Source organism: Vidua macroura, chromosome 39, assembly GCF_024509145.1.
Source record: "Vidua macroura isolate BioBank_ID:100142 chromosome 39, ASM2450914v1, whole genome shotgun sequence".
Classification (NCBI taxonomy): domain Eukaryota; kingdom Metazoa; phylum Chordata; class Aves; order Passeriformes; family Viduidae; genus Vidua; species Vidua macroura.
In genome coordinates, this window is record NC_071609.1 from 677834 (window position 1) to 692050 (window position 14217).

Consider the following 14217-nt stretch of genomic DNA (forward strand, 5'->3'; position numbering starts at 1 on the left):
CGTCGCGCCGGTGACGTCACTTCCTCCTTCTTCTTCTCTCTCTCTCTCTCCCCTCAGCGGCGGCGCCATCATGGCGGCCGTGTCGGTGTTCCCGTCCCCGCGCGAGCTCGGCGCGGCCCTGGCGCGCTCGGTGGTGGAGGCGGCGGCCGAGGCGGTGGCGAGCGGCGGCCGCTTCACGCTGGGGCTGTCCGGGGGCTCGCTTGTGCCGCTGCTGGCGCGGGAGCTGCCGCCCGCCCTCAGCGCGGCTCCCGGCGCCGACCCCTCGCGCTGGCTCGTGGCGTTCTGCGACGAGCGCCTGGTGCCGCCCGAGCACCCCGAGAGCACCGGCGGCGCCTACCGGGTGAGCGGGGCCCGCGCGGGCAGCGGGGCTGGCACCGGGGCTGGCACCGGGGCTGGCCCGGCTCCTCCCAGTTCGGCCCGGTTCTCCCCCGGTTCCTCCCAGTTCGGCCCAGTTCCCCCCCCAGTTCCTCCCAGTTCGGCCCGGTTCTCCCCAGTCCCCTCCCAGTCTCTCCCAGCTTCTCCCAGTTCGGCCCAGTTCCCCCCAGTTCCTCCCAGTTCGGCCCGGTTCTCCCCAGTTCCTCCCAGTTCGGCCCAGTTCCCCCCCAATTCCTCCCCGTTCGGCCCGGTTCTCCCCAATTCCTCCCAGTTCGGCCCAGTTCTCCCCAATTCCTCCCAGTTCGGCCCGGTTCCCCCCCGGCTCCTCCCAGTTCGGCCCAGTTCCCCCCCAGTTCCTCCCAGTTCGGCCCAGTTCCCCCCCCGGCTCCTCCCAGTTCGGCCCGGTTCTCCCCCGGTTCCTCTCAGTTCGGCCCGGTTCTCCCCAATTCCTCCCAGTTCGGCCCAGTTCCCCCCAATCTCTCCCAGTTCGGCCCAGCTCCTCTCAGTTCGGCCCGGTTCACCCCCGGCTCCTCCCAGTTCGGCCCGGTTCCCCCCCCCAGTTCCTCCCAGTTCGGCCCGGTTCTCCCCAGTCCCCTCCCAGTCTCTCCCAGCTTCTCCCAGTTCGGCCCAGTTCCCCCCAGTTCCTCCCAGTTCCTCCCAGTTCGGCCCAGTTCCCCCCCCAATTCCTCCCCGTTCGGCCCGGTTCCCCCCCAGTTCCTCCCAGTTTGGCCCGGTTCTCCCCAATTCCTCCCAGTTCGGCCCGGTTCTCCCCCAGTTCCTCCCAGTTCGGCCCGGTTCCCCCCCGGTTCCTCCCAGTTCGGCCCGGTTCTCCCCCAATTCCTCCCAGTTCGGCCCAGTTCCCCCCAATCTCTCCCAGTTCGGCCCAGCTCCTCTCAGTTCGGCCCGGTTCACCCCCGGCTCCTCCCAGTTTGGCCCAGTTCTCCCCAGTCCCCTCCCAGTCTCTCCCAGTTTGGCCCAGTTCCCCCCCAGCTCCCCCCAGTCCCCTCCCAGTCTCTCCTGGCTCCCCTCAGCTTCTCCCAGTGCTCCCAGTTTGGCCCAGTTCCTCCCAGTAAGCCTGGCCTGCTCTCTCCCAGTCCCTCCCAGTTCCCATTTCCCCTTCCCAGTGCTCCCAGTTCCTCCCAGTTCCTGGCCCAGTCCCAGTTCCCTCCCAGTGCTCCCAGTATGACTCTGTCCCGTTCCCAGTCCCAGCTGCTGGCCCAGTTTGCCCCCAGTTCCCTCCCAGTGCTCCCAGTATGACCCTGTGTCCATTCCCAGTCCCAGCTGCTGGCCCAGTTTGCCCCCAGTTCCCTCCCAGTGCTCCCAGTATGACCCTGTGTCCATTCCCAGTCCCAGCTGCTGGCCCAGTTTGCCCCCAGTTCCCGTCCCAGTGCTCCCAGTATGACCCTGTGTCCATTCCCAGTCCCAGCTGCTGGCCCAGTTTGCCCCCAGTTCCCTCCCAGTGCTCCCAGTATGACCCTGTGTCCATTCCCAGTCCCAGCTGCTGGCCCAGTTTGCCCCCCCCGGCCCCCAGTTCCCTCCCAGTGCTCCCAGTATGACTCTGTCCCATTCCCAGTCCCAGCTGCTGGCCCAGTTTGCCCCCCCCGGCCCCCAGTTCCCTCCCAGTGCTCCCAGTAACACTTTACCCCATTCCCAGTCCCAGCTGCTGGCCCAGTTTGCCCCCCCCGGCCCCCAGTTCCCTCCCAGTGCTCCCAGTAACACTTTACCCCATTCCCAGTCCCAGCTGCTGGCCCAGTTTGCCCCCCCCGGCCCCCAGGTGCTCTGGGTCAACCCTGGGCTGGGCCCGGCCGAGGCCGCCCGGGACTACGAGGAGCAGCTGAGGAGGGTACGGGGAACTGGGAGCACTGGGAGCACTGGGAATGGACTGGGAGCACTGGGAATGGACTGGGAATGAGAACTGGGAGCACTGAGAATGGGACTGGGAGCACTGGGAATGGGACTGGGAGCACTGGGAATGGGACTGGGAATGGACTGGGAGCACTGGGAATGGGAACTGGGAGGGACTGGAAATGGGACTGGGAGCACTGGGAATGGGACTGGGGGAACTGGGAATGGGACTGGGAGCACTGGGAATGGGGACTGGGGGAACTGGGAATGGGAATGGGACTGGGAATGGGACTGGGAATGGGACTGGGAGCACTGGGAGGGACTGGGAGCACTGGGAGGGACTGGGATGGACTGGGAATGGGAACTGGGAGCACTGGGAGGGACTGGGAATGGGACTGGGAACACTGGGAGCGTCTGGGAGCACTGGGAGGGACTGGGAGCACTGGGAGCACTGGGAATGGGACTGGGAGCACCGGGAATGGGACTGGGAGCACTGGGAGGGACTGGGAGCACTGGGAATGGGACTGGGAGCACTGGGAGGGACTGGGAGCACTGGGAATGGGACTGGGAGCACTGGGAGGGACTGGGATGGACTGGGAATGGGACTGGGAATGGGGATTGGGGGAACTGGGAACAGAGGGGGGAACTGGTCCACAGTGATCAGTATCGATCCAAACTGGTCCAAACTGGCTCATACTGGTCCGTACTGGTCCATAGTGATCAGTATTGACCCAAACTGGTCAAAACTGGTCCAAACTGGTCCACAGTGATCGGTATCGATCCAAACTGGTCCACACTGGCTCATACTGGTCTGAACTGGTCCATATTGATCAGTATTGATCTAAACTGGTCGAACTGGTCTGTATTGATCAGTATTGATCCCAACTGGTCCGTACTGGTCCATAGTGATCAGTATTGATCCATACTGGTCCCAACCGGTCCGTATTGATCAGTATTGACCCAAACTGGTCTGAACTGGTCCATAGTGATCAGTATTGACCCAAACTGGTCTGAACTGGTCCATATTGATCAGTATTGATCCATACTGGTCCCAACCGGTCCGTATTGATCAGTATTGATCCATACTGGTCTAAACTGGTCCGTATTGATCAGTATTGATCCCAACTGGTCCATAGTTATCAGTATTGATCCAAACTGGTCCATATTGATCAGTATTGACCCAAACTGGTGTGAACTGGTCCATATTGATCAGTATTGATCCAGATTGGTCCCAACGGGTCCGTATTGATCAGTATTGATCCAAATTGGTCTGAACTGATTCATATTGATCAGTATTGACCCAAACTGGTCTGAACTGGTCTGTATTGATCAGTATTGATCCCAACTGGTCTGAACTGGTCCATAGTGATCAGTATTGACCCAGACTGGTGCGTACTGGTCCATAGTGATCAGTATTGACCCAGACTGGTCCGTACTGGTCCCAACTGGTCTGAACTGGTGCCGGCAGGCGTTCCCGGGCGAGGCCACGCCCCAGTTTGACCTGCTGCTGCTGGGGGTGGGGCCGGACGGGCACACCTGCTCGCTGTTCCCGGGCCACGCCCTGCTCCAGGTAAGGGCAGCCCTCACCGCTGGGGCCATGGCGCCGTCCTTCTGCTGCTCTGCTCCTGCCTTTTCCCTCAGTTCCCCGGTTTTTTTCCATTATTTCCCCAATTTATCCCATTATTTCCCCCATTTTCCCATTATATCTCCCATTTTTTTTCCATTATTCCCCCGTTATTTCCCCATTTTCCCAATATTTCCCCCATTATTTCCCCCATTATTTCCCCATTCTCCCATTATTTCCCCCATTATTTCCCCCATTATTTCCCCCATTATTTCCCCATTTTCCCATTATTTCCCCCATTATTTCCCCCATTATTTCCCCCATTATTTCCCCCATTTTTCCCATTATTCCCCCATTATTTCCCCCATTATTTCCCCCATTATTTCCCCATTTTCCCATTATTTCCCCCATTTTTCCCATTATTCCCCCATTTTCCCCATTATCTCCCCATTTTCCCATTATTTCCCCCATTATCTCCCCATTTTCCCATTATTTCCCCCATTTTTCCTGTTATTTCCCCCATTATTTCCCCCATTTTTCCTGTTATTTCCCCCATTTTTTGCCCCATTTTTCCTGTTATTTCCCCCATTTTTTGCCCCATTTTTCCTGTTATTTCCCCCATTTTTTGCCCCATTTTTTCTGTTATTTCCCCCATTTTTTGCTCCATTTTCCCCTTTTTTTTCTGTTATTTTTCCCATTTTGCCCCCATTTTTTGCCCCACTTTTCCCCCATTATTTCTCCCATTTTCCCCATTTTTTGCCCCACTTTTCCCCCATTTTTCCCGTTATTTCCCCCATTTTTTGCCCCATTTTCCCCTTTTTTTTCTGTTATTTTTCCCATTATTTCCCCCATTTTTTGCCCCATTTTTCCCATTTTTTTCCCGTTATTTCCCCCGTTATTTCCCCCGTTATTCCCCCCGTGTTTCCCCGGGATTTTTCCCGATTTCCCCTGTTTTTTGCCCCGTTTCCAGGAGCAGCATTCCCTGCTTTCCTTCCTGCTGGACTCTCCCAAGGCCCCTCCCCAGAGCTTCCTCCTTTCCCTCATTTCCCTTTTATTTTCCCTTTATTTTCCCTTTATTTTTCCCTTTATTTTTCCCTTTATTTTCCCTTTATTTTTCCCTTTCCCCCCTTGGCTTTTCCCCATTTTTCCTATTCTTTCCCCATTACTTTTCCTGGGATTTTCCCCAATTTCCTGTTCTTTTCCCCTGGATTTTCCCTGATTTTCCCATTATTTTCCCCCATTATTTCCCCCATTTTCCCCATTTTTTGCCCCACTTTCCCCCCATTTTTCCCGTTATTTCCCCCATTTTTTGCCCCACTTTTCCCCCATTTTTCCCGTTATTTCCCCCATTTTTTGCCCCTCTTTTCCCCATTTTTCCCCATTTTTTGCCCCATTTTTCCCATTTTTTTCCCGTTATTTCCCCCGTTGTTTCCCCCGTTATTCCCCCCCGTGTTTCCCCGGGATTTTTCCCGATTTCCCCTGTTTTTGCCCCGTTTCCAGGAGCAGCATTCCCTGCTTTCCTTCCTGCTGGACTCTCCCAAGGCCCCTCCCCAGAGCTTCCTCCTTTCCCTCATTTCCCTTTTATTTTCCCTTTATTTTTCCCTTTATTTTCTCTTTTTTTCCCTTTATTTTTCCCTTTCCCCCCCGGCTTTTCCCCATTTTTCCTATTCTTTCCCCATTATTTTTCCTGGGATTTTCCCCAATTTCCTGTTCTTTTCTCCTGGATTTTCCCCGCTTTTCCCATTATTTTCCCCCATTTTCCCCCATTATTTCCCCATTTTTCCCCATTTTCCCCCTTACTTTTCCCATTTTTTTCTGTTATTTCCCCAACTTTTTGCCCCATTTTCCCCCCATTTTCCCTGTTATTTTTCCTGTTTTTTGCCCTATTTTCCCCCATTTTTCCCTGTTATTTTTCCCATTTTTGCCCTATTTTCCCCCATTTTTCCCTGTTATTTCCCCCATTTTTTGCCCCACTTTTCCCCCATTTTCCCGTTATTTCCCCCATTTTTTGCCCCACTTTTCCCCCATTTTTCCCGTTATTTCCCCCATTTTTGCCCCTCTTTTCCCCATTTTTTTCCCATTTTTTGCCCCATTTTTCCCCATTTTTTGCCCCATTTTCCCCCCTTTTTTCCCGTTATTTCCCCCGTTATTTCCCCCGTTATTCCCCCCGTGTTTTCCCCGGGATTTTTCCCGATTTCCCCTGTTTTTGCCCCGTTTCCAGGAGCAGCATTCCCTGGTTTCCTTCCTGCTGGACTCTCCCAAGGCCCCTCCCCAGCGGGTGACGATGACGCTGCCGCTGCTCAACGCGGCCAAGGCCCTGCTGCTCGTGGCCACCGGCGCCGCCAAGGCCCCCGTCATCAAGGTTTGGGGCAAAATCCTGGGATTTTGGGTCCAATCCCCCATTTTGGGGTGAAATCCTGAATTTTTGGGGTGAAATCCCCAATTTTTTGGGTCAAACCCTCTTTTTTTTGGGGTTAAATTCTGGTTTTTTTTGGGTGAAATCCTGGGTTTTTTGGAGTTATTCCTGGGGATTTTGGGCTGAGATTTGGGGATTATGGGGTTAATTTTCAGGATTTTGGGGTTAAATTCAGGATTTTTTGGGGTTAATTCCCGGATTTTTGGGGTTCAATCCTGGGATTTTTGGGGTCAATTCCCAGATTTTTGGGGTTCATTCCCATTTCTGAACGCGGCCAAGGCCCTGCTGCTCGTGGCCACCGGCGCCGCCAAGGCCCCGTCATCAAGGTTTGGGGCAAAATCCTGGGATTTTGGGTCCAATCCCCCATTTTGGGGTGAAATCCCCAATCATTGGGGTTGAAATCCTGAATTTTTGGGGTGAAATCCCCAATTTTTTGGGTTAAATTCTGGTTTTTTGTGTGAAATCCTGGGTTTTTCCGTGTTATTTCTGGGGATTTTGGGCTGAGATTTGGGGATTATGGGGTTAATTCTCAGGATTTTGGGGTGAAATTCCCAGTTTTTTTGGGTGAAATTCAGGATTTTTGGGGTTCAATCCTGGGATTTTTGGGGTTCAATCCTGGGATTTTTTGGGGTTCAATCCTGGGATTTTTGGGGTTCATTCCCATTTCTGAACGCGGCCAAGGCCCTGCTGCTCGTGGCCACCGGCGCCGCCAAGGCCCCGTCATCAAGGTTTGGGGCAAAATCCTGGGATTTTGGGTCCAGTCCCCGATTTTGGGGTGAAATCCCCAATTTTTGGGGTTCAATTCCGAATTTTTGGAGTTAAATTCTGGTTTTTTTGGGTGAAATCCTGGTTTTTTTCGAGTTATTCCTGGGGATTTTGGGCTGAGATTTGGGGATTATGGGGTTAATGCTCAGGATTTTGGGGTGAAATTCCCAGTTTTTTTGGGTGAAATTCAGGATTTTTGGGGTTCAATCCTGGGATTCTTGGGGTTCAATCCTGGGATTTTTGGGGTCAATTCCCAGATTTTTGGGGTTCATTCCCATTTCTGAACGCAGCCAAGGCCCTGCTGCTCGTGGCCACCGGCGCCGCCAAGGCCCCGTCATCAAGGTTTGGGGCAAAATCCTGGGATTTTGGGTCCAATCCCCCATTTTGGGGTGAAATCCCCAATTTTTGGGGTGAAATCCTGAATTTTTGGGGTTAAATTCTGGTTTTTGGGGTGAAATCCTGGGATTTTTGGAGTTATTCCTGGGGATTTTGGGCTGAGATTTGGGGATTATGGGGTTAATTCTCAGGATTTTGGGGTGAAATTCCCAGTTTTTTTGGGTGAAATTCAGGATTTTTGGGGTTAATTCCCGGATTTTTGGGGTTCAATCCTGGGATTTTTGGGGTTTAATCCTGGGATTCTTGGGGTCAATTCCCAGATTTTTGGGGTTCAATCCTGGGATTTTTGGGGTCAATTCCCAGATTTTTGGGGTTCATTCCCATTTCTGAACGCGGCCAAGGCCCTGCTGCTCGTGGCCACCGGCGCCGCCAAGGCCCCCGTCATCAAGGTTTGGGGCAAAATCCTGGGATTTTGGGTCCAGTCCCCCATTTTGGGGTGAAATCCTGAATTTTTGGGGTGAAATCCCCAATTTTTGGGGTTAAATTCTCATTTTTTGGGGTGAAATCCTGGGTTTTTTCGAGTTATTCCTGGGGATTTTGGGCTGAGATTTGGAGATTATGGGGTTAATTTTCAGGATTTTGGGGTGAAATTCAGGATTTTTGGGGTGAAATTCAGGATTTTTGGGGTTAATTCCCGGATTTTTGGGGTTCAATCCTGGGATTTTTGGGGTTCAATCCTGGGATTCTTGGGGTTCAATCCTGGGATTTTTGGGGTTCATTCCCATTTCTGAACGCGGCCAAGGCCCTGCTGCTCGTGGCCACCGGCGCCGCCAAGGCCCCGTCATCAAGGTTTGGGGCAAAATCCTGGGATTTTGGGTCCAGTCCCGGATTTTGGGGTGAAATCCCCAATTTTTTGGGTTAAATTCTGGTTTTTTTGGGTGAAATCCTGGGTTTTTTCGAGTTATTTCTGGGGATTTTGGGCCGAGATTTGGGGATTATGGGGTTAATTCTCAGGATTTTGGGGTGAAATCCCAGATTTTTGGGGTGAAATCCCAGATTTTGGGGTTCAATCCTGGGATTTTTGGGGTTAATTCCTGGATTTTTGGGGTTCAATCCTGGGATTTTTGTGGTTAATTCTCAGGATTTTTGGTGTGAAATCCCAGATTTTGGGGTTAAATCCTGGGATTTTGGGTCCAATCCTGGATTTTTGGGGTTCAATCCCAGATTTTTGGGGTTCCATCCCTGTGTTTGGGGTTCAGTTCAGTTCCCCATTTTTGGGGTGTGGAATTTTGGGGTTCCCTCCCCATTTTTGGGATTTTGTGGGGGATTTTGGGGTTCAATCCCCGGTTTTGGGGTTCCATCCCTGGTTTTGGGATTCAATTCCCTGTTTTTAGGGTTCCATTTGGGTTTTTGGGGTCTAATTCCCCATTTTTGGGGTTCCATCCCCGATTTTGGGGTTCCAGTCCCTGATTTTGGGGTTCAGTGTGGGATTTTGGGGTTAAAATCTCTGGTTTTGGGGCTCAGTCTGGGATTTTGGGGTTCTATCCCCATTTTTGGGATTCCATTCCCCGTTTTTGGGGTTCCATCCACGTTTTTGGGATTCCATCCCTGTTTTGGGGGTTCCATTCCCCATTTTTGGGGGTTCCGTGTAGGATTTTGGGGTTCAGTGTGGGATTTTGGGTTTCAATCCCCGATTTCGGGGTTAAATCCCAATTTTTGGGTTTCCATCCCAGATTTTTGGGTTTCAATCCCTGTTTTTGGGGTTCAATCCCAATTTTTGGGTTTCAATCCCCGATTTTGGGGTTCAATTCCAAATTTTTGGGGTTCCATCGGGGTTTTTGGGTTTCAATCCCAATTTTTGGGTTTCCATCCCCAATTTTGGGGTTCGATCCCGGATTTTGGGTCTCAATCCTAGATTTTTGGGTTTCAATCCCAATTTTTTGCGTTCAATCCTGGATTTTGGGTTTCAATCCCCGATTTTTGGGTTTCAATCCCAATTTTTGGGTTTCCATCCCCAATTTTGGGTTTCAATCCCCGATTTTTGGGTTTCAATCCCAATTTTTGGGTTTCAATCCCAGATTTTGGGGTTCCATTCCCCATTTTTGGGTTTCTATCCCAATTTTTGGGTTTCAATCCCGGAATTTGGGTTTCAATCCCAGATTTTGGGTTCAATCCCCGATTTTTGGGTCCAATCCCAATTTTTTGGGTTCCATTCCCCATTTTTGGGTTCAATCCCGGGATTTTTGGGTTTCAATCCCAATTTTTGGGTTTCAATCCCGGATTTTGGGTTTCAATCCCAGATTTTGGGGTTCCATTCCCCATTTTTGGGTTTCAATCCCAGATTTTTGGATTTCAGTCCCAATTTTTGGGTTTCAATCCCCGATTTTTGGGTTCAATCCCAGATTTTTGGGTTTCTATCCCAATTTTTGGGTTTCAATCCCGGGTTTTTGTGTTTCAATCCCAATTTTTGGGTTTCAATCCCGGATTTTGGGTTTCAATCCCAGATTTTTGGGTTTCAATCCCAATTTTGGGTTTCAATCCCAATTTTGGGTTTCAATCCCAGATTTTGGGTCTCAATCCCAGATTTTGGGTCTCAATCCCAATTTTTGGGTTTCAATCCCAATTTTTGGGGTCCAATCCCAGTTTTGGGTTCAATCCCCGATTTTTGGGTTTCAATCCCAATTTTTGGGTCTCAATCCCAATTTTTTGGGTTTCCATCCCAATTTTTGGGTTTCAATCCCAATTTTTGGGTTTCTATCACAATTTTTGGGTTTCAATCCCGGAATTTGGGTTTCAATCCCAGATTTTAGGTTCAATCCCGGATTTTGTGTCTCAATCCCAATTTTTGGGTTCAATCCCAGATTTTTGGGTTTCAATCCCGGATTTTTGGGTTCAATCCCAGATTTTTGGGTTTCTATCCCAATTTTTGGGTTTCAATCCCGGGTTTTTGTGTTTCAATCCCAATTTTTGGGTTTCAATCCCAATTTTTGGGTTTCAATCCCGGATTTTGGGTTTCAATCCCAGATTTTTGGGTTTCAATCCCAATTTTGGGTTTCAATCCCAGATTTTGGGTCTCAATCCCAGATTTTGGGTCTCAATCCCAATTTTTGGGTTTCAATCCCAATTTTTGGGGTCCAATCCCAGTTTTGGGTTCAATCCCCGATTTTTGGGTTTCAATCCCAATTTTTGGGTCTCAATCCCAATTTTTTGGGTTTCCATCCCAATTTTTGGGTTTCAATCCCAATTTTTGGGTTTCTATCACAATTTTTGGGTTTCAATCCCGGAATTTGGGTTTCAATCCCAGATTTTAGGTTCAATCCCGGATTTTGTGTCTCAATCCCAATTTTTGGGTTCAATCCCAGATTTTTGGGTTTCAATCCCAGATTTTTGGGTTCCATTCCCCATTTTTGGGTTCCATTCCCCATTTTTGGGTTTCTATCCCAATTTTTGGGTTCCAATCCCAGTTTTTGGTTCCAATCCCGGGTTTTGGGTGTCCCGCAGCGCGTTCTGGAGCAGCGCTCGGAGGCGTCGCCGTCGCTGCCGGCGGCGCGGCTGCGCCCGCGCTCGGGCCGGCTCCGCTGGCTCCTGGACCGGGAGGCGGCCGGGGAGCTGCAGAGCCCCGGGAACAGCGGCCACGAGGACACGGAGGAATCCACGGAAAAACGGGAACAGCGGCTCTGACACGGAGGAATCCACGGAAAAAAACGGGAATAGCGGCTTTGAAACGGAGAAATCTGTGGAAAAATGGGAAAAAATGTCTTTAAAATTGAGAAATTTCATGGAAAAAATGGGAAAAAAATGTCTTTAAAATCGAGAAATTTCATGGAAAACTGGGAACAGCGGCCCTGACACGGAGAAATCCACGGAAAACCGGGAATAGCGGCCCTGACACGGAGAAATCCATGGGAAAATGGGAACAGCGACCCTGACACGGAGAAATCCACGGAAAACGGAGAACAGCGGCCCTGACACGGAGGAATCCACAGGAAAATGGGAAGAGCGGCTTTGAAACGGAGAAATCCGTGGAAAAATGGGAAAAAATGTCTTTAAAATGGAGAAATTTCATGGAAAAATGGGAAAAAATGTCTTTAAAATCGAGAAATTTCATGGAAAACCGGGGAACAGCGGCCCTGACACGGAGGAACCCACGGAAAAAAACGGGAACAGCGGCCCTGACACGGAGGAATCCACGGAAAAACGGGAACAGCGGCTTTGAAACGGTGAAATCCACGGAAAAAATGGGAAAAAATGTCTTTAAAATTGAGAAATTTCATGGAAAAATGGAAAAAATGTCTTTAAAATCGAGAAATTTCATGGAAAACCGGGAACAGCGGCCCTGACACGGAGGAATCCACGGAAAACCGGGAATAGCGACCCTGACACGGAGAAATCCACGGGAAACTGGGAATAGCGGCCCTGACATGGAGGAATCCACGGAAAAACGGGAACAGCGGCTTTGAAACGGAGAAATCCGTGGAAAAATGGGAAAAAATGTCTCTAAAATCGAGAAATTCCATGGAAAACCAGGAACAGCGACCCTGACACGGAGAAATCCATGGAAAACCGGGAATAGCGGCCACGAGGACACGGAGGAATCCACGGAAAACCGGGAATAGCGGCCCTGACACGGAGAAATCCACGGGAAACCGGGAATAGCGACCCTGACACGGGAATTCCACGGAAAAATGGGAATAGCGGCTTTGAAACGGAGAAATCCACAGGAAACTGGGAACAGCGGCCCTGACATGGAGGAATCCACGGGAAAATGGGAATAGCGGCTTTGAAACGGAGAAATCCGTGGAAAAATGGGAAAAAATGTCTTTAAAATTGAGAAATTCCATGGAAAACCGGGAATAGCGGCTTTGAAACGGAGAAAATACACGGAAAACCGGGAATAGCGGCTTTGAAATGGAGAAATCCGTGGAAAAATGGGAAAAAATGTCTTTAAAATCGAGAAATTTCATGGAAAACCAGGAACAGGGGCCCTGACACGGAGGAATCCACGGAAAAACGGGAACAGCGACCCTGACACGGAGAATTCCATGGAGAACTGGGAAAAAAAAGTCTTTAAAATCAAGAAATTTCATGGAAAACCCGGAACAGCAGCCCTGAAACGGAGAAATCCATGGAAAAATGGGAACAGCGGCTTTGAAACAGAGAAATCTGTGGAAAAATGGGAGAAAAATGTCTTTAAAATGGAGAAATTCCATGGAAAAATGGGAAAAAATGTCTTTAAAATGGAGAAATTCCATGGAAAAATGGGAAAAAATGTCTTTAAAATTGAGAAATTCCATGGAAAACTGGGAAAAAAATGTCTTTAAAATGGAGAAATTCCGTGGAAACATGGGAGAAAAATGTCTTTAAAATGGAGAAATTTCATGGAAAACCGGGAACAGCGGCCCTGAAACAGGAATTCCATGGAAAACCAGGAACAGCAGCTTTGAAACTGAGAAATCCATGGAAAAATGGGAAAAAAAAGTCTTTAAAATGGAGAAATTTCATGGAAAACCGGGAATAGCGGCTTTGAAACGGAGAATTCCGTGGAAAAATGGGGAAAAAATGTCTTTAAAATTGAGAAATTCCATGGAAAAGTGGGAAAAAATGTCTTTAAAATTGAGAAATTCCATGGAAAACCGGGAACAGCGGCCCTGACACGGGAATTCCGTGGAAAAATGGGAAAAAAAATCTTTAGAATGGACAAATTCCATGGAAAAAATGGGAAAAAAATCTTTAAAATGGAGAAATTCCATGGAAAAAAGGGAAACACGGCCTTGAAACGGGGAATTCCATGGAAAAATGGGAAAAAATGTCTTTAAAATTGAGAAATTCCATGGAAAAATGGGAAAAAATGTCTTTAAAATCGAGAAATTCCCTGGATTTTTTGGGATTCTGGACTGGATTTTTTGGGATTCTGGACTGGATTTTTTGGGATTTTGGACTGGATTTTTGGGGATTCTGGACTGGATTTTTTGGGATTCTGGACTGGATTTTTTGGGAGTTGGAGCCGCTTTGGCTGAGCTGGAAATCCTCGAAATTCCGTGAAAAAAAAAGGAAAAAAAAGAAAAAAAAAATCAGAGAAATCAAAAATCTCTGGGATGGGGAGCGGGGCTGGGAATCCCAGCAGGAACTGGGATGAACTGGGAGAGGAAAATGGGCCCAAAAATCCGGATTTGGGCGTTTTGGGAGCTTTTATTTTGATTTTTTTGGGGAATAAACGGAGCTTTGGATGAGCTGGAAGTGGGGTGAGAATTCCTTGGATTTGGGGGGTTAAACTGGGAGGGACTGGGATAAACTGGGATGGAGTGGGAGGGGTAAAAATGGGCTGAAAAAAGGCGATTTTGGGTCTGTTTGGAGGCAGAAATTGGATTTTTTTCCTTTTTTATCGATGGGAAAATTGGGAATTTGAACTGGGACAAACTGGGATAAACTGGGATGGACTGGGATGAACTGGGATAAACTGGGAGGGACTGGGATGGAGTGGGCAGGGTAAAAATGGGCTGAAAAAAGCAGATTTTGGGTCCATTTGGAGGCAGAAATTGGAATTTTTTCCTTTTTTATCCATGGGAAAATTGGGAATTTGAACTGGGAGGGACTGGGATGAACTGGGATAAACTGGGGGGGGTGGAAAGGAGGAAAAATGGGCTGAAAAAAGCAGATTTTGGGTCCGTTTGGAAGCAGAAATGGGAAAATTTTCCTTTTTTATCCATGGGAAAATTGGGAATTTGAACTGGGAGGAACTGGGATGGACTGGGATAAACTGGGATAAACTGGGATGGACTGGGATGAACTGGGAGGGACTGGGATGGAGTGGGCAGGGTAAAAATGGGCTGAAAAAAGCAGATTTTGGGTCCGTTTGGAGGCAGAAATTGGAATTTTTTCCTTTTTTATCCATGGGAAAATTGGGAATTTGAACTGG

General features: G+C 49.4%; 1 protein-coding gene across 1 annotated transcript; it reads left to right on the plus strand.

Annotated features, from left to right (window-relative positions):
* Positions 1–43: 43 nt before the first annotated feature.
* On the plus strand, positions 44–13531 carry PGLS (6-phosphogluconolactonase). The gene is made up of 5 exons (XM_054002343.1): positions 44–340; positions 2111–2218; positions 3689–3790; positions 6006–6146; positions 10803–13531. Exons 1-5 carry the CDS (start codon positions 71–73, stop codon positions 10980–10982), a joined length of 801 nt encoding a protein of 266 aa, XP_053858318.1. The 5' UTR covers positions 44–70; the 3' UTR covers positions 10983–13531.
* The last annotated feature ends 686 nt before the right edge of the window (positions 13532–14217 follow it).

What these genes read in the sequence shown, in the direction of transcription:
- PGLS (XM_054002343.1), top strand. Translation starts at nt 71, where the DNA reads ATGGCGGCCGTGTCGGTGTTCCCGTCCCCGCGCGAGCTCGGCGCGGCC. An exon ending in GCACCGGCGGCGCCTACCGG is followed by an intron (nt 341 to 2,110) that starts GTGAGCGGGGCC and finishes CCCCATTCCCAG; the next exon opens with TCCCAGCTGCTGGCCCAGTT. An exon ending in CCAAGGCCCCCGTCATCAAG is followed by an intron (nt 6,147 to 10,802) that starts GTTTGGGGCAAA and finishes GGTGTCCCGCAG; the next exon opens with CGCGTTCTGGAGCAGCGCTC.